The 21,039-nt window shown below is 38.1% G+C and overlaps 1 protein-coding gene across 2 annotated transcripts in view; it reads right to left on the reverse strand.

Annotated features, from left to right (window-relative positions):
- The window catches only part of LOC149180395 (AP-2 complex subunit mu), a 136,314-nt gene extending 117,143 nt beyond the window's left edge, over positions 1–19,171 (reverse strand). Inside the window, exons 1-3 of one of the 2 annotated variants that reach the window (XR_016256924.1) lie at positions 18,767–19,171; positions 14,614–14,791; positions 13,772–13,862 (exon numbers count right to left, since the gene is read on the reverse strand). Coding sequence is in view for 1 of the 2 variants with exons in the window: in XM_089416096.1 (XP_089272222.1) it covers positions 13,772–13,862; positions 14,614–14,791; positions 18,767–18,849 (352 nt within the window). In the remaining variant the exon portion in view is untranslated. The remainder of the gene's footprint in view (positions 1–13,771; positions 13,863–14,613; positions 14,792–18,766) is intronic. The other variant, XM_089416096.1, reaches the window with a different exon arrangement.
- Positions 19,172–21,039: the final 1,868 nt, after the last annotated feature.

Below are 21,039 nucleotides of genomic sequence, written 5' to 3' on the forward strand. Positions count from 1 at the left end.
ATATAGGTAAGGATTAATTTTTCCATTAGTGACTTATTAGCGTGAGTAGTTGTTGCCCATTAATTGCATGCTTGCAAGGCTTTTAATTTTAGAAGGGACTGTGTTATTTTTCCACTAGGGCAAGAAGGATACTTGTGGACAGCATGAAGATAACCATAAAATAGGCCCTGAAGATAAATATATTAGGCATGATGGTTAATAGCAAAGGTATTTAGCTTTAGAAAGGCAAAAGCAAGGCACCTAAAGGCTAAAACTAAGCACAGGTTTCTCACAAAATCAACCATTGTAAACTCAGAGGGACACAGTTGACGGTAGTGTAATATTACAGAACCAAGGGGCACTTATGTGGGTATTCAATTGCTGAAGAGAAAGAATGGTAGTTTCATCGCTTTAAGGGTTGCTTTATCAAAAGAAGGATGCAATGTTTTACAAAACGGAAACGGATTCGGACTCGGCCGAGGATCGACTCGGAAACGGAAACGGAAACGGCAATGACTCGGCCGGCTCGATTTCAATGACTCGGTCGTTGTAAAAAATACATTAAATATTTATTTTTTTTATAAAAAAACATAATTTTAAATAGTTTAAACATAATTTTAAATATTTTCATTCAAGTTTCCAAACACACAACATTATAATATACATGGAAGACAACATATGATCAAAGTAGGCTCATGAACCAATCCATTATATCAAAATGGTACGGTGTACCCAATGGCAATAGTAAATACATAGTCAACTGTAGTCTCTGTCTGTCATACATGATCAAAGACTCAAGAGTCAAAACAAAATACAAATAACCAAGGAGGCTAGTAGCTACTGGCTACTGCCAGAGGAGCCAAGATCATCTCGACCAATCTCTGGATCATCATCATCAGAGGCAGAGCCAGACAAGGGGCCCCATGACTCCTCCTCATCATCATCGTCTCCAACTGCAACTGTAGAAGTGGTGCCAGTACCAGTACCACTAGGCTGTGAAGCAGATGCAAGCTGAGATAGAGTACAAATGCGGCTGCGCTTCTGTCGTGGCTGAGCAGAGGAAGGCGAAGCACCTACAACTGGAGTCCTAGTCCTACTAGCTGGCTGTGAGACTGAGGCTGGTGGATTGGGATCTGCATTCAACTGAACACGCTGCAGTGGATCTCCAACATCAATTTCATCAAGATCCTCATCAGGATCAAACTCTGGTAGACGACTCTCCACTACCCAATCTGATGTTGGATCAATGTCTTCCAACACAATGGGATCTGAATCAGGTCTTTTGTTCAGCAATTGGTTCCGTCTGAGCCGAAGGTTGTATTGGACAAAAACTAGATCATTCAACCGTTTTTGCTCCAAACGGTTTCTCTTCTTTGTGTGAATCCTCTCAAAGACAGACCAATTGCGCTCACACCCAGATGCACTGCAAGTTTGACTCAAAATACGAATTGCAAACCTTTGCAATTCAGGGCAGTGGCCACCAAAGGCCTCCCACCATTGTGCTGCAAAAAACATAGGAGTGTAATGAATTATGAGTTAGATGAAGGCTGAAGCTCAAAAAAATTACAAATTATATCTAACTTGAAATTGAGAAATTGAAAATTGAAATTTTTGTTTACCTGGCTCATCTGCTTCTCTTGCAATCTTTGCTAGGTTCTTCCCAAAGGTACCTGTTGCATTGGTGAAGGATGTGACCTGCTGATGTATCAGTAGCTGATCAGACTCCGATAGGACCATGCGCTCAATGCAATCAACCAGTCCATCTCTGACCTCCCCCCTCAAAGCTCCTGACTCCTTAGCTTTATAGTGATACCGTGGGTTCAAAAAATACCCAGCTGCATGTATAGGGCGATGGAGTTGATTGTTCCATCTTTCATCAATGATTGCCCAAATGGGCCCATACTTTGCCACTCTATCCTTGTATGCTGCCTTTATTTGCTCCTTTGCTTGATCCATAGCCTCATAAATGAAGCCCATAGCCAACCTTTCCCCATCCACCAACCGCAACACCTTAACTAGTGGCTCAGCAACCTTCACAATCTCTGTTGCCTTTCTCCAAAAAGTTTCATCATGGACTTTCCTTCTCAATTCTCTGCCTTCTGGTTTGTTAGACCAACTGCTATTATTCCAATCATCACTGGAAAACATCTTTTGCAAGTTTCTATGTTGGGAAAGCATAGATTGCAATGTCAAAAAATGTGTAGCAAATCTAGTGATGGCAGGCCTAATAATATCCTTGCCTCCAGTGTGTTTCCTCATGAGACTCAAAACCAGTGTATGATTGTAGATAAATTTGGTTATGCTTTTGGCATTATCTACAGTGTTTCTGACCCAATCTAATTTCCCAATATCCTCAAGCATGAGGTCTATGCAATGTGCAGCGCATGGGGTCCAAAAGATGGTCTTGTGTTTTTCCTCTAACAGTCTACCAGCAAGAACATAGTTAGAGGCATTGTCTGTGATGATTTGAACAACATTAGCCACCCCCACTTCCTGAATAACCTCATCCAATAGCTGAAACAACAATTGGCCATCTTTTACCTTATCAGATGCATCAACTGATTTTAAAAACATGGTTCCCTGTGGGCAGAAGGCAAGAAAGTTTATGATGGTACGGTTTCTTTGATCAGTCCATCCATCTGACATGATGGTACACCCTGTTCTTGCCCATGATTCCTTGAAATCTTGCAAATACTCATTAATTGATGAAATTTCTTTCTGCAAACGAACCCCCCTTAGCTCTTGCATAGTAGGGCCTTTGAAGCCTTTTCCAGCAGCATGTATGGCCTCTAACATAGGCTCATAATATGGTGAACGAGCAGCATTAAAGGGGATATCAGCATCATACCACCATCTAGCTATGTAGTCACAAGCAGTCTCCCTCAATTCTTTCTTCCAATGGTCATCTAAAGTGGGCTGAGAAAGACCTTTACTAACTTCAGGACCATGTGCATCTGATGGAGAGGAGGCTGAGTGAGTGAAAAAACTTTTGATAGTCCCATCACCCTTCATTCTACCCTTTCCCTTATCTTGACCAGAAGCATAAGAGGGAGGAACATAACGGAAAGGGTTTGATGCATCAGTTTGAGGGATAGAGGAAGAACCCTCAAACTCATAGTGGGGGTTGGCAGCCATCATTCTTTGTATCTCCCTCTTTCTCCCAATTTCATCCTGTATCTCTTTTTGCCTAGTCTTTTGTTCTTGAAATTTTTCAAAGCTTTCCAACAAAGTCTTTCTAATCTCCCCAATTTCCTTAGATTGACATGCAGTAATATTGCCTCTAATCCCTGCCAAGTGTTGTTTCAGCCTATGAATCCCCCCAGGACCTGACTTAATTTTCCTATGGCAAAACTTGCAACACATCTCATTATCAACCATTTCAAAATATGCCCAAGCAGCATCTTTTGCTCTAGGTGCCATTTTTTGACTAGGAAAACAATCTGAAAATGAAAAAAAAAAATAAAAATTGATTCAATGTTCATTTATTTGACTAAAAACACTCTCTAAGCTATCTTTATATGCACCTAAAATTTAATAAGTAAAAACAGATTTATAGAGGTGGAAAAAAATACCTCCAGGCACAAACTGCCTCCTCAAACTTGCTCCAAAAATCAGCTCCTCAATGCTGCTCCAAATGGCTGCCCAAGAAGCTCCTCACTCCAGCTACAATGCTCCTCCAAGACTCCTCACTGCTGCTCCAAAACAAGCTCAAGAAATGCTCACTAACTCTCAAAGAAGACTCTCACTCAAATGCATAAGACTGCTGTGAGTGAAATGAGAGCATTTGGCTGTCTTAAATAGAGTTTGGGAGGGGGAAATGGACCCCAAATGCATTTAACTAATCACATAAACCTTTTCAAGTCCACAAACCCTAACCAAATCAGCAAAAAATCAGCAAAAAGTTATAATTTTCCAAGTTAAAACGCTGCCCACGGATTTATAAACGGTACGGCCGTTTTTTTACGTGACCCGGCCGGGTTGACCGGGTCAGCAATGACCCGGCCGAGTCATTGGCTGACTCGGCCGGGTCATTGCTGACCCGGTCACCGAGCCGAGTCATAGGGCCGGGTTGCATTTTTTTGGATTGACCCGGATTGACCCGGCCGTTTCCGGGTTGACTCGGGCGTTTTGTAAAACATTGGAAGGATGGCCTCATTAACTGCAATATTTGCTCACTGTAGTTTTGCAATTTCACGGACTGGAATTGATATTTGAAGGTTAGTGTCAAACTTTTATAGGACGGAATGGCAAGTATCGCCTGTCTTGTGCGAACAGAAACAGAGAGTGCAGGACAACCTCAGGATTTGTCAGCACAGAAGTGCAGGTGCAGTCTGCTCTCAGCATAACTGATAGCATAGGGTACCTTTGCGTTTTAGCAGTCCAGCATCATAATTACATTCTGGTTTCACATTCTTAAAGACCAACCTCCATATTTTAAGTGCCATATTTACAGTTGCAGGCTGTTATCCCATTCTTAGAGGCTAACCGGCAGATTCTAAAAGCCAAATATGCATTTGCAGCCTCAATTGATATTTTTAGGTACCAAAATAGGGAAATGCAGGCCATGCATATACACTACAAGATGTACATATGTTCTATGGGCTTCTTTGAGTTGATTCCAGTGCTCCGCTACTCAAAAGTGAATTTTCAATATTGAAGGGTATATCTAGGCCTCTTGATGCCTATGCCATTGTAAAAGTTAAAATGGTGTTCTGGGTCTTTTGGGGCTACTTCAAATCGCTGCAGACCATTTCCGAGAAAATTGAGAACTGGCCTGTCTATCCAAGCTAGTGTCATGATGTTGCTGGCAGATATATGGGCTTCTAAGCCAATCTCAAAGTTAGCAGGCTAATTCCATTTTATGCAGTAGATTCTTTCTATTGAATCCATTTTTTATCACATTGCTGGTAATGAACCCATTAGTGGAAACAATGGTAGCATGGTTTGTTGAGTGCGACTTAAACACATGAGTCATACCCAACCCAGTGCCTAAAATGCGACAAATCAACACAGCATTCAAAAACTCATCATCAGCAAGTCAAGTTCCTGCATAGCGAGTACCAGTGTAACATGTGTTTTTGAACCCAGAGTGTTTGACTTGGTGAACACAGTGAGCCAGAGACAAAATCATGACGTGCACCAAGACCCGACTCTTTGGAACGGATGCATTTTTTAGATATACATGGTTGATCCTGGCAGTAGTCATATGCCTGTCTTAAAGATTAAGCCATGCATGTCTAAGTATGAATTAAAACATAGAAAATTAAAATAAAATGAGCATCCTTCCCCAATGCCATTCACATCCTAGCTTGAGGTAATGACATACCCATTGCCAAGGATGACTTGATAAATAAACAACAATGGATTCGAATTTTTTATTCACATTGCCATCATATAAACAGATGACAAACTCTGGAGATATGATCCCGCACCAGACGCTGTGACAGGTTGAACGATGAAGGACTAAGAATTTTGAAGTATATACGATGTTGTCACCACCAACATAGGATAAAAACGTCGCAGTTTATACATTACAATTTTAATGTATCTAAACAAGAATATCACTTGGTATACTTCTTTTAAAGTATAAGGGCATTTCCTAAAGATTGAAAAGACAAAAATATTTCCCCTTTAAAAGGCAATTTTTATAAAGTCATTCTGTCTTTATAAAAAGGCAGAACATATTTTTAGAAAAGTACCATTTTTCCTCTAAATTCGTTCTTGTTTATGTAAATATTAAAAAGGTGTTTTAATATTTTAGGAATCCATTAGGATTTATTATGCTTGGTTTTACTAGGTCATTTGAGTCAACAAGGACTTTTTAAAAGGCCCATCATTTTGTATCTGACCTTTGAAAATTAAGTCCTTATTTTTAAAAGGGTGTATAGTTGTAAAGCCCAAAGCGGCAAACACACCCCTTAACAATCATCACACCAGAGTGACACTCTCTAATGTTGAAAATTGGGGAAGCTATGGGACGAATTTCCCCATAAGAACCCAACTACCCCAAGGAAAGCCCATCTTGCCCCAAAGAGAATTTATATTGGTTAAAGGAAAAATATTATTTTAATGTGTTCATGGCACACCTGGATGTAATCGACATGGCACTCTCTCATTATTATTGGATAATAAATTTGGGCAAGCAATTATTTGGAATATATATTTCAAGAAGAAATTGAAAGAGGCTTTCCTCAAAGTCAGCCTCACAAATGAAGAGCCTCATTGGCACCAAAAGGCACCCCATCAATTAGTATAAATAAGGGTCCATTGGAGCTCATTCAAGACACATCGAATGGAAAGACTATCAACTCAATCTGAAATGGCTCATTTCTATTGTGGCTCACATCTAATCTCAGTGGTTCGCTTCTATTCTCTATGGCTCACATATGATTTATGTTGCTTGCTTCTATTCTCTTGGTTCGCATATGATTTATGTGCCTCGCATATGATTTATGTGGCTCGCATCTTATTTTCTATGGCTTGCACTTATTCTTTGTCGCTCATCTCTGTAGCTCGCATTGTATATCTATGGATCTCATTTACTCTTTGTGGCTCGTATTGTTATTTTTCTATGGCTTGCACTTATTCTCTGTGGCTCGTCTCTATAGCTCGCACTGTATATATGTAGATCACACTTACTCTCCGTGGCTCATATTGTTATTTTTCTATGGCTCTCACTTATTCTTTGTGGCTCGTCTATGTGGCTCGCATTGTATCTTTGTGGTTCGCTTTCATTCTATGTGCCTCGCATTAGTTTCTTTGTGGCTAGCACTCATTCTTTGTGGCTCGTTGGGGCTCGCATCTCTTGATAGTGTTGTATGGCTTTGATGTTGAAAAACCACCTAGAATCTATCATAGATTTCCCCACTCAACCTGGGAGCAATCTCCCATACATCATTCTTCATAATTGAGTTTTACTCCTTAGTAATGGCATCCCAATATACCTACTCTAAATTTGTCTCCTCAAACCTAGAAGGCTCTATATCAATGAGAGAAGGCATCAATGCAACATAAGTAGAAGATTTCTTAGGGGAATGACTCACCTGGAAAGAAGCTTTTGGTGATCCCACTTGTTCTTGTGCTTCCAGCAAAGTTTGTGTAAGCCATCCTAGCTTCTCTACTAAACTAGATTGTAAAGAGGCCCCTATTCCTTCATCGGAACCTTGCTTATATGAACTAGATTTTTTTCTTCTTTTAATCAACTTTTCGGACAGCCAAGCTTTTCTCCATCAACCTCTACAGAGGGGCACTTGAGATTAAGAGAACGATGTATCCTCATCAAATTTAACAACTCTACTCACCATTGTCTTCTATTGTGTTGGAATATAGAGCATAAGCGCATAAGCCAAACTACTTGTGCCACATCTTACACAATTTGTCATTGCCATACACTAAAGCACAATGTTTCATCAAATATACTAGCACAGTATAAAGGCCACTCCTGTAGCTAAAACTCACAACCAAGATCATGATTGTGACCTCTAATGATGATTTGTTGATCATCAAACTCAAACACACAATTTAGATCTATCATGCAAGTACATGAAATAAGATTCTTATTGAAGTTGAGAACGTGCAAGTACATGAAATAAGATTCTTATTGAAGTTGAGAACATGCAAGACATCATAATATCATACAACTCAAGAACATCACCTAAAGGTATGCAAAAGGACAGGCCCCATTCCAATAACACGATATGGGGCATCAACACCCTACTCCACCTCTATGTCATCCTTGCATTCTTATAGTTTGCAAAAATCCTCCTTGTTAAAGTCCATGTGTCTAGACACTAGATGCTCCATTGTCCACATACCACCCTATAACACAAATGGTATTAGTATAAAAGCACAATGTGGAGAAAGTTATCTAAAGCTTGGATGCTAACTCATTTACTCGGACTAAAGCTTTTGCACTCCTTGCAAACTGCATTTATTGTTGCTTGGAATTCTTCTTCTCAAAAAATGGAGATGCGTAGTGGCCCATCTCATATGACAAATATATTTCTTTCCCTAATTTGAAGGATCAAATTCTTTTGTCTTCCTCTTCTGACTCCTCTCAGATCATCCTCTCTTACCTCTTCTCCTCACCTTTCCAATGAGGACTAGGTTTTGGATTTCCTCCAATCTAGATGCAATTGTCTATTGCCTTGTCTTCTTTTGGATGAAATCATCCTGAGGCTTCTCAAAGGTGGGCATCTTTTCACAAGCATAGACACCCTACATAAAGGCTTCCAAAGATGTTGAGAACTTGTTTATTGCTATGGACATTAACTCCTCTCCCAATCTTCTCTTTTATAGCAAAGAGTGGCTCTCTAAGCTCGGTGATCTTCATGAACTAATTAGCCACCCTACTTGTGTCACTCATGCATGTACCAGTGAGCTTGTTCCTTACAAGCATATTATGAGAGACATAGACACCCTAATACAGAAAGAACAATGCTTTGTACATCTCGTGTCGATTTACCCATGACATGAGGAATTGAGTGGTCCTTCACAACATCCAAAATGATCCTCTTCACCTTAGCAATCTTCTTGTTATGTTCAACGAGCAATTAAGGATTCATGGGAACTAACGCCTTCCCCTTGACAACATTCCACATATCAACCTCCTCCAATTACATTTGAAGCCTTCACTTCCAAGGAGTGAAGTTAGAGTTTCTCTCTAGTGGGTCACACTCATTGGGATTGAATGCATTCACCATCATTGCAACAACGACTTGAACACAACTCAAAGAAACAAATAAGCAACTATTACAAGTGCAAAACACCTCTCTTAGGCATAACCAGCACTCCAATCATTGGAGTTTCTTGGGCATCTCACCCCATAAACCCCACACATCCAATGTCTATCCCAAGAATAATCACTCCACCCTCTGGAGATTCTTTAGCATCACACCCACTAAAATCCTCCAATAGCAATGCCCTCTCACAAGCAACAACCCTCTCCATACACAAATTGGAAGACTTTAGCTATACAATTGTAAACAAAACCTTAAGCTAGGAATCAAAAATCTACTAATCACCTATTAAATGATAGATAAAGTATGCAACATCTACAAAAACATTAATCCAAAAATCATATTGTATAAGAAGCTAAATCTACTTGAACCTAAGTTGCATGATATGGGGAAACAAAAACACATATTTGAAATGGAAACACTGGAAATGTGACTCCTTAAAAATTAGGAAATAGGGAAAGGTGATACACACACACACACATATTGAATCTTTGAAAGAAAGCATTTAACTTTTAACATTATGATTTAGAATATAGAATCATAAATAAATGAGCAAGTGCCAAGACCCAAGAACATTTAAATGAAAAACAGAAAAGACATTGGACAGCGATACATAATGCAAGCAATACACTCTAAAGACAGGGTTTATTATTTATAAAAGAGATTATATATCCAAAATTAGCCTTTATATATGAGCCTTGAGGCCACAATGGTGCATGTATGAACCATGAATAGTTAACATAGAAATAAAACATGAGCTTCAACTAAGTTGGTAAAGCCTAAAGAATAATACATCATCCTCATCTTCATATTCATCATGGAAAATAGAAGAAAATGCATGTTCAACAAAGGAATGTGGATTGGTAAAAGTATTTGCAATTCCACTTCTAGGTTCCTAAAGGTTTAGCACACTAAGAGAGATGTCCAAGTCAATGCAATTTCAATTAACATCACATTCTATAGAACAGCCACTACTATATTATGGATCGTGCTCCAATTTCTTTCTATTGGAGAAGAGCTTGCCACTTGTGAAAGAATACAAATGGAAAGGCTTTCCAAATGCACACCATTTTCTCCATCACAAATCCACCATCTAACTACACTCATGGTGCTCCTCTCATCCAAGGTTGATATATTTGAACATTCATCCAAACCAACAACATAACTAGAAAATTCTTCCTTCACCTTCCTATGTGGAAGGGCTGGAAATATTCTCATAAGGGATCTTTTCACTCCATTTGCCACTTTCCCAGTCCTTATGTGGTGCCTTCTTCTTCCCATTGCTTTGAGCAATAAGGTCTTCATCATAAAATCTTGGGTTTATGAAATGTGCTAAAGTATGCAATGGAGACTAGTTCCACCTCTCAACAACGATTTTCTTCACTATATCAACAAAAGGAGCAACAACAAATAAAAGCTGAGTCGATTCCTATGCAACAATTTCCATAGTTTTCTCAACCATGGTATCCATACCATTGTAAACTTCTCCCAAGAAAGGCTTGTTTATGTTGGCACTTCGAACAAGCTCAAATGTAAGGGATGTGAAATTAAGCAAGAAATTTATCTTGCTCCACCACTCCTCGTCGAGACACAATATGTGCATCATAGCTCCCCGCCCTGAATCTACATGTCTCCACTTAGCCCAAAGTTGTCTCACCGCCATAGAAAAATGGTTGCTTTACCTCAATAAGGAGGCCTAGCATGTTGAAGTTTGAGACATATCTTGTCTCAACAACATTCAACAACTCTAATTTCTAGTATTCTCAATATATTTCTTGAGGCTAGTTGTGGTTGTTGATGAATTTGGTTCTCCCTTCCTTGCCTTGTTAGTTCCTTGAACCATGGAACTTTAGTGTCAATCTCTTCTAAGATAAAATTTAAATTATGGACAATGCAAGGAATCCAAAAAATGTGATCACATCTATTCTCAACAATCGAACATGCAACTTTGCAAACCAATGCATTATCTGTGATAACTTGCACCACCTTAGAAGGCCATATTTGCCCAATAATTTGGATTAAAATATCAACAATGAATTGAGCATCCTTTACCTCCCCTAAACAATCTTCTAGCTTCAAAAGCATTGCTCCTTTTGGTGAAGTAATAGTGACATCAATCAATGGCATGTGCTCAATATCTATCCATCCATCCAAGACAATGGTAACCCCATAGCTTGTCCATGAAAAACGAATACGTGTTGAGATATCTTCAGAAAGCTCCTCATTTTCGAGTAGTTCAAAGCAAACATTTTCATAGTTAGGCCCTTGAACACTTAGGAAGTTGTGTTAAATGCCCTCATCGTGTCTTGCCAAGAAGGAGATTGAACCTTGTTAAAAGGAATACTACAAGCATAAATGGGCCTTGCCATTCTTGATGCAACTTCTTCTCTACTTTGGGCATTCATCATTTTACCTATTCTACTCTCTTGAATTGATGGGCTTCTAGCACTTTTTGATGTCAGTTGTTCTTGCTAAGCCACTCTCCTATTCCTTGCTTCATGCACAATTCCTTGGGTCAATGTTTGAAGCCTAAGGAGTAGCATTGGCAAGTTGTTCATGCTTTTTTTAGCCCATCAACCTCTTCCTGCTCAATCTCATACTTCCTCCTTTACTGTGGGTCAATTATCTTTGGGAAAGCATCAACACCCTCTTAGAACACTGCAATAGAAGTACCTTGATTGGAAGCCATTATTGCTACCAAAAAAAATTGCAATAAATAAAATGAAAAAGAAAATACCAAAGTTCATTATTTTCTTAGAAAGCCCGTAGAAATAAACTCTTAGGAAACACTAAATAATTCAAAGATGTTTGCTTCTTGACATTAAATGTTTTTTTGTTGGTAAAGCTGCCTAAAAACACCACAAAACAGCCAAAAACTATGGCTATAGCTGCCCAAAATGGCAAAAAGGATGGCTGTAGCAGCCTAATATTCTAAATATCATCTTTGTATTGACATCACTGTACTCAACAGTCCAATTGACCTACTTTTGGGGTCATTTGTTGATCATTAATATCTTATCTCTTGCTCAGTCGCCCTTGCTCAAATCCCGCTTCCTGAAATTGTCCTCGCTCAATTCCCTTTGCTCAAACAGTGTCAGGAAAAATAAAAGTGACATCCTCTTTTTACGAATTTTTTTAAAGGCTTCAAGAGGTCTCATTAAAATATTATTAAAACTTAACTACTAGAAAATTATTTTTTAATCATTAAAAATCATTTGTGGGTACCAAACCCAAAATCGCTTTTAAAAATGTGTTGTACAGACTGATACATGATGTACAGACACTAAAACACAGCTGAAACAAGTTTCAGCCTGACTGAAACGTGTTACAAAAACATAAAACATGTTTCATGGTTTCCATACCGAAATGCAGCTGGTACCTAGGGTGGTCGTGTTTCCTGCAACATAGCTTCTAATTTATCAGCATAGCAATAAAAATAACACTTATGGGAATTTTTCAATTGATATGGTATATGTGTGTTGGTATCAATTTATGACTGACCATTTCACTTAAAAGTCCTCTTTTGCTCATCATTTCTTACCATTTAACCTTTATATTTCCTCCATAACGTTTAGAAACTGAATGGTATAATGTCATTGTCATTATTTTTCTCTTGAAATTAATTTTTGAACTTCTTGTGTTAAAATTGAAATTTTTCAGAAATTACAAAATATTGTAACTTCCTGTAATCACTCCATGGTTTGACATGTTGCATAACAGGATGGCAAATTCGAAGATTGTGGGCATGAACCTAAATGTACAAATATGGTGGATTGCCTATCCACTTCAGGATTTGAAAAATATAGGTGGACGGTCAACATTGGTCAAACCCAGCTACTTTAGCAGAATTTCCAGATTTTGTGAACAGAATTTCCTATTTTTTGAGATTTTTGCCTAAATGGAGGATCTGATCCAATTCGACCTCCTTTGATGTAATTAATAGGATCTTATTAGGATAATGAGTATGAATAGCTTCTTTTTGTTATGGAGATTTATGATAAATAACTCAAAGGGAGAACTGTGTTTAGTTAGTCTTGATATGCATATGAAAAACTTAGAAACGCAGTTGATGTACTTTTGATTCTCAGACTTAAATACAGAGCTACAGTATTGAGTTTATCTTATGCTTTCAGATCCAATAATTTTCTTCATTTGAGTTAGCCTACAATGTGCTGGCAAAGTGTGGAAGGGCCCCCACTACGGCGCTGGTACACTCCTTCTTAAGTTTTCTTTATAAATCGCATATATAGATTTGATATTTAGAATTTGTTATTTAATTTATGTGTTACAAGTTCATGCAATTGAAAAATTGTTAATTGAAGAGATTTGTATTTGTTGTGAAAGAGCTTTGTAAGAAGTCTCAACCAATATTAATTGAAGTTGACAAAAATGTTTGCTATTTTATGATTTCAATTTTAAAGTTAGTTCATAGTTCAATTTCCATTGATTAAGATTTGTAATAGAAGAATTCAATCTATAGTTAGATGAATGAACCTTGTAAGAGCATCAACTATTATTGATTTCCAAAGTTACTTATCTCATATTGCTTTGACCAGTTGAGATTTAGAAATTGTTTTGAATTGTTATGAATTAGGATTGGAAGGGATTCTACAGAGTAAAGTTCTTGTAAGGGAATGGTAGAATCTTCAACAAGTAATTAATACTCTATTTTGTTAAATAGCCAATCAGATTTGTTTTCATCTAAATCAATGCTTAAGTGTTTGAAAAGACAGGGAGACACCTATTGTAAGAGAGCATTGTTAATTTCACTTCACTAGGCTATCATTAGAACAATAGATCTTTCTAGATCTATATACATTAGATAAGTGCCTCTAAGTGTACCTACTCGGGTTGACAAAAGGAATTAAAGTTCAGCTTACCTTAGCAAGTAAAGCCCAACAATGTGCAAATCAAATATCAAAAGTTAAGATCTTGAACTTGTATATTTTCAATGAAATCAAACCTAGATTGTACAAAACAAGCAATGCATGTACATAAACTGACTGATTCTGTAAGCATTGCATCTGTAGGAATAAATGGGGTTGCAGATATACCATCAAGAAGCTCGTAAATTAGCACAAAATTATTCCGGATGGCATCTTCATCGAATGCACCACCAAAGTAGGATTTGAACAGCGCCACTGCCTGATGCATGGTAAACTGCCTAATTAGTACAACACATACACCATGATACAAAATCACATTTTGGTTTAGACTTAAGATGCTTCAGCACTTGCTCTAGATGTTGAGCTTATATAATTTTTGAGACTATATAGAAAATGTCTGTCAGATAAAACCCAAGTTTACATTCCCCTTAACATGTTCTATAGATGTTGTTATGCTAGCTTTCAGGAAGTCAGTTTCATGTCCTGGCCCATTGTACAATTGTAACTTTGTTTCAATCTCATCAATTAACATATGATGCCCTCTCTCCTTCTTGAATTTGTAACCTATCTAGTTACTTTATATTAGAAATTTATAGATCATGCACATTCACAACGCTCCATAAAGAAACCAATAATAATGGCGCTCAAAAATTAAATGAGACCTATTGACACGACAGATTTTATCCTCAAGGGCAATGGTTACATGACCAAATCCGTCGACCAACATATGCATCTTCCACGTACTACATATAACTATTGTTTAAAGAAAAATAAAATTGCCAGGTCTGTTACCATCAATGTAATGTTATTTCTACATGCAAACCACCATCATCATTCATGATGCATTTATAAAACATAATGCTTGTGACGTGATATGAACATAAACAAAATGCAAGAACCTGCTTCTTATTTAAGAAGTGACACTCTGTATCCTGGGAAGAAAAAACAAAACTAGAAGTATAATGTAATTGCAAAATAGAACTAACAGAAGTGAGAATCAAGATACATACCTCAACCACAAACTTTAAGGCACAGGCTGCATTAGCATTGCTACTGACAACAATCACAATATAGACATTGCTGATTCTCATGTAAAGGAAAGAACATCCACCTATCTGCCTAACAGGACAGGTCCCAAGCTCCTTTGTTTGCATTATATGTGTTCTGAATGCATCCACCATATTGCCACTACATATCATGTCAATACCCATTAGCATAAGAGCTTGCATCGGCATTGCACTTCTTGAAAGCTTAAATTTAAAAGAAAGTACAAAAAAGAAACAAAGATTTGCTTTAGAAAAGTTCCCACATTTTACACTAATAGCTGAATGGCTCCTGCCACCTCGTAATGAGATATATTTAGGTACATGTGTCATGAACTAACATTAATGATTTCCACACTCGCTTTTAATAGTGAATTTATTAGTGCAAATGAACAGAACAGTCCCCCAGGACATCATTTAGAAAGTGTGGTGCATCCATCCCTTGTGCCTTGAGAATATCTTCAAATATATCTCTGTCATTCACAAGATCCAAACTCCAAGAGACTCAGCCTCGAGGAGAAAGAGGTACTCCAACCTGGCTCTTTGTTTGACAAAGGAGATGGCCTCTGTGGACCCCTCTGGGTTTAGGTGATGTTGCTTTTCTAAGGCCTCTTTGTTACTTCAATCCATGGCTACTGATCATCACCTCCATTTCTGGTACTCCTTGAATTACCCTGGTCACCTCCGGCTCCACCCCTCCATACAGGATTGAACAGGGCAATTAGAGAGAATATACACCAACAGTACATCAGGTCACTTGGACCACTTCCCCTAATGGCCTTGGGCCTGAGATGGCATTCCAATCCAAGCACTTCATGCCACTGAGGGATAGCCTTATTGTCAGACCTACATATACATATAGACATTGAATGCATAGCCTGAGGATTCCTCTTCGTCAATTCAAGATTTGCTTGCACAAGCTCCAGATTGAGACAGATCATCACATTCTGCAGTCTAACAGGATTTGTCAATTGTGTCATTTGTAGGAGATTGAGTCAGAGGAGAACCTCATCTTTAGGTGACCCATTTATTATGAGATCAGATGGAGGTTCCAATGAGGGTGCAATGACATTGGCAATCAAACAGAGTCTTTTAAATCAGTTCTTAAAATGAATTGAAACTCAAGAAAAAATATTACCTTTTAAAATCCTCAACATCACTAATAGAAAGTTAGAAATTATAGAAGTCTTCTAAGAAACTTTAAGAAATTGTCCCAGACAAACTATTCAATTAGTCCTGCCATTCTCCTGTTTTGATTCCTTCCAAAATCATAATTCTCTGCAGTCTTGAACCTCCATTAATGACCATATTTGTTAGGAGGTCAGCAATTTATTTGTTTTCCATAAGTGTATGGAATCCAAATTTTGTATGGCTTCTCTAATGACTAATCCAGACGATTTGGCCTGAAAATTCCCATGAACGGTCACCCAAATCATTTTTCAAAAGGCTTATAACTATATTTAAGTCTCTCCTTCCAAGATTTACTTTTTTATCTTAATATTGAGGCAAAGCTTACCTCTAAGCTCTTTCTAAATAAACGTCAATATCAAGAACAAGTACACTTAAGACAGACCCTTTCATAGTCACTGTACACCATTGACCCGCACACTAGACAATGTTTACAGACAAAAATGAATGAGACTATAAGTGGATAATTCCAACACGTGTAATGCTTTCTGCGTTCAAATTTCAGATTGAGAATAGATTCCAAGCAAAGCAATGAATTAATTAATAGTGAATTGAGTTACCAACGAAGTGTTTATGGCAAGCATGACAGTTTAGTCCAAGCAAAGTTGATTCAGTAGTTTTGTCATAAATGGTCAGGAATTCACTGCGGTTGATTTGTGCCAACACTGCATACAAAACTATGTAACTGTGTATATCCCACTTCCATAGGTTGATGTAGAAACCAAGAGCCTAGCCCTCTATAACCTTCTCTTTTACCGTAATACATATTATACTGTTCAGGGTAGACTTCATATTTCTAAACAAAGATAATCGATCATCTATGATGTTCGCAAGACCAAAACTTATCAGGGGAGGCAAGTGCATTAGTAAAAGTTGACAGCCATTCACAGTACAACATTGGCTGGTAAAAAACACTTTCCAGATCCATATCAGACTCTCTCTATCCAGCCACGTACTGTTGCAAATGACAGAAATATTTACTCCAGTGTCTAACATAATTTTTTCTACAAGGATTTTCAACCAGTGATTCACACTACACGGTTCTACTATCATGGAAAGGCCAGCTGCTTCCATTCAATAAATTTCAGATAAATTGGAGGATTTAGGAGATTAAAGGTTTAAGACTATCCACCCACTAAATTTGAAATATCCTTGGCTCCTGTGAGTCGGATAAACAGATCTATCCAGGATTGCTCGCCCTCCCTAACATTGAAGGTTACCTTGTTGATGATGGGCATAATAACCTAGGGGTCGCCCTTGATGGCATAATGTGCACTCCACCCTTACAGAAGCTCTAACTACGTGGGTTTTGTGGACCAACTGGGATAACCATCAAGGGCTGGGAAGAGTTATAGAAGGCTGAAGCACTATCACTGTTGCAACATATGTTGCAGCCTTTGTGAGATTAAAGGTTTACGGGTGGGTCTCCCACCACTGTGAGAAAGATGTAGCAGAGACATAAGCGAATGCAACATTATCAGGGGAAGCAAATGAATTTGTAAAAGTTGCTAGCCATCCGCAGTACAGCATTGGCTGGTGAAATACACTTTCCAGATCCATATCAGACTGTCTCTATCCAAGCCACGTACCGTTGCAAATGACAGAAATATTTACTTTAGTGTCTAACATAATTATTTTCTATAAGCATTTATTTTCAACGGTAATTCGCACTACACGGTTCTACTATCATGAAAAGGCTAGCCGCTTCCATTCAATAAATTTTGCATAAATTTGAGGATTTAGGAGATTAAAGGTTTAAGACTATATTTAAGGAGAAGAACATGGACCAACATGGTAAGGGGCAATTTCAGCCTAAACAAGAAGCCAACTACTCAACTTGCGTGAGTGCGAGTTAGAGACTCGTGCCTCCGCGACTATGTTAAAAGGGCAATAGCTAGAAATGGCCTCTGCCCTGGCCACTCTGCAAATTCTAGTTGGGCACATGGTGGCTTGTACGAATAACCTCCCTGTAGAGGCCCTGTAGGGACCTTTATGCTGACATGAAAAATCAATCATGGACGCATATCATCTTCTTTGTTTGATAATCAGTTGCTGCAGTCGGTACCTCTGAATTGTATAGAAGATATCAGGTTTCATTCTAAGGCAGTATCGGCCAAAAGTAATGTGTGAACAAGCAAGGCAAAACTTTATGAACGCCATGGTTGCAGCAGTGTCGAGTTATTGCTGATCAAGGTTTTTCACAATTATTTTGGAATCTCTCTTGCAATAAAGTAAACACTATAGACAAAGTAAAATTAAAACACTTCGACAAGAACCGAAATTAGGAGATGACAGCTAAACTTGCCCAAATCGTGAAAGTTGCTAGCCATTCACAGTACAAAGTTGGCTGGTAAAATACACTTTCCAGATCCATATCAGACTCTCTCTATCCAAGCCATTGCAAATGACAGAAATATTCATTTTAGTGTCTAATATAATTCTTTTATATAAGCATTTTCAACCGGTGATTCGCACTACACGGTTCTACTATCATGAAAAGGCTAGCGGCTTTCATTCAGTAAATTTCGCATAAATTTGAGGATTTAGGCCTACAGCAACATAAATTGTTGATTCAGGAACCTTCCAGCAAAATCTGCTCCGTTCAAAATATAATTCGGCGGTATTCGCACAACAAGCAATTCATAGACATGTGCTGTTAATTATCGTTGGAATTTCTCGGATCTATGACTCTACCGATTACGACTAGAGATAATGGGCACTGCCACTGTTTTTGTGCATCTATCCTTTCCAATTATTAAAATTTATAGAAACCCTGATGATGGATCGAAATGGTAATAGCCCTAAGGACGGGCTCCGCATTTTCTTAAAATCTTGTTTTTATATCTAAGGTTTGACCCAGAAGGCAGGCAATTAGCATTCAGAGTTCACGGTCTCGAATGGATCAAGAGAGGGGAAATAAAAGGTTACGTACCCGACATCGTCGCGATAGAGGCGATTGATGAGAACGTCGCCTCGAAGATTCAAGAAGTAAATTGCAGAGGCAGCCACCGGCATTGTGATCCGCCCAATTCCACAACCTCAAATCTTCAAAATTCAGCAATGGCTCTTCCTCTTCTTTTTCTGTAGAGTAAACCAATCATTTACCTTTGCAGCTACAGCCAAATCAACAGAATACGCTTTGTTTCGAGCATGTTATTCATCTATAGCTCACGAAATATATCCGTCCTCCTTATTCTTCTTCTCGGTATTCTCCTTGTTTCTTCTTCCTCTTCTCGGCTGCTCCTTTCGTTCCTTCATATGACCTCTCCCGTATGTCCCCCTCTTACTTCTCGGCTCCTTTCATCACGTTAGCAATGCGGTGGTTGACGGTTCAAAACGTAGGCCCACCACCTTTTGTGTTTGTTTGGGAGTTCATTCTCAGTTATCTTAGGTGCATAAATATTTTATAAATACACCGCAAGAGGGAGTTATCTATGGTTCCAGTGAAATTTAGACCCGCACCTTTCTTCCTTTTTCGGTGTTTATTTTCATTGATGTTCCGTACATGAAATGGTTTATAAATAAAGGGCTTTTGGTGCTGTTGTTTTCATGGGAACTTGGAAGAGCATCAAATCAAATCATTAACTAGAAGTTTATGGTTTGTATTAAGGGTTTTTTTTAATGATGGAAAAAAATAATAAAAGGAAATATATATAAAGATTTTCCTTAAGAGAAGAATAGACTAAATATATTTTTTCTTATGATTCAAATGTTTTTTTAATTTGATGACTTTAAGGCTTTTTATGTCTTCCATAATAATAACTTTGAGATTGATCAGTTAGCAAATTGCGGATCTAAGTTATCACAAGGGGGTTTTTGGTAAATAAGTATTTCATAACCATTAAACATGGACGCTTGATACTTCGACAAGCATTAGGGAGACCATCCAAAGTTTAGGTACGCATCAGGGAGGTCATCCAAAGTTTAGGTGAGTGACAAACCCACGTCGTGCAGGTGAACTGATATGGTGATATAAGAATAATTGAAAGCCTATTATCCCTCATCTTGTCAATTATGTTAATCTTTGTGGGTACATCATGTCTACAAGGGAGATGTTTGCTCTTGCGCTTGTTAGTAACGAAATTTGGAGGGATCATGTCTCTATGTATATGATTAGGTCGGCACATATTTTTTGCAATCATGGTGAAGCGAGGTGGTGTTGAAATTGTAACTTGGTTCAGTATTCATATTTATAATATTGTAAAATGTCAAAAAGAATGTATTTGAGTCAAAAGAAAAAAGTCATCTTATCATGTCCCTTTTGGACAAGTAAAAGAAAGAAATTTGAATTTTTAAGTATGATTTTGTGTCTCCAAGTTGACCAAGTCAGCGCTCCAGAAGACAAGTCAGCTTGCTCAAAGAACATGTCCCTTCGCATGAACAAACAACTCTATATTGGCATATGTACTTCATCACTTGGCAACTAGTTTGTATCTCTTTTGTGGAGGACAAGATTTGGATCTATCTCAGGCACTTATCTTCTATGGTATGTGAATTATTTGAGGGACAATCTTCTATGATTGTTACATGCTACCCCACATTTACCCGCTTTCACAAGCCCTCTTGGGTAGATGTGAACTGACTTGCCACTATGACATGACCTGACCTTCCAATTAAAGAAGTAGGGCCTACAACTGAGACTTACTGACCTTCCTTAGGAACCACATATCACTTAGAGGTTGAACAAACACCCTAGGTGACCAATCCCTGAGCTAGAACCCTTTTTCTCTAACTTAGACCTATAATTGCACCCTTGAACTGGATCGATGGTGTGCGTTGGTCGTGCATTCATGTCGATTACATATGTGTTCCTTATGCTTATGGTCTATGTAGTTGTTGCATATGCATAGCGTTGGTCATAGTTGCAGTGATGTCATCATGTGAAAGTTGAAGGTGTCGTTGTTGGATGTGGTCGTCATGAGTGTATGTCAGTTATGCATGTTAGTGCTTATATATTGTTATGCATACATTGATATGGTTATAGTTGTCATGCATGAGGTCATGGTATGTGGTTGGTATGGTCATGCATTGATGATTGGATAATGGTTGAAATGATGATTAAATATTGATATGATTATGTTTATATATGTATTGTGCTAATTTGGTTGGTATTACAGATGAGATATCCTCCCTTAAACTAAACTGAGGTATGTTGGTTTGTTCATGATTTGGTTTAGCTGACATGATATACCTTGCAAGAAGAAA

This window comes from Pinus tabuliformis, chromosome 3_2, assembly GCF_031772625.1.
Source record: "Pinus tabuliformis cultivar Carrire ecotype Pingquan chromosome 3_2, CPIR1, whole genome shotgun sequence".
Classification (NCBI taxonomy): Eukaryota; Viridiplantae; Streptophyta; class Pinopsida; order Pinales; family Pinaceae; genus Pinus; species Pinus tabuliformis.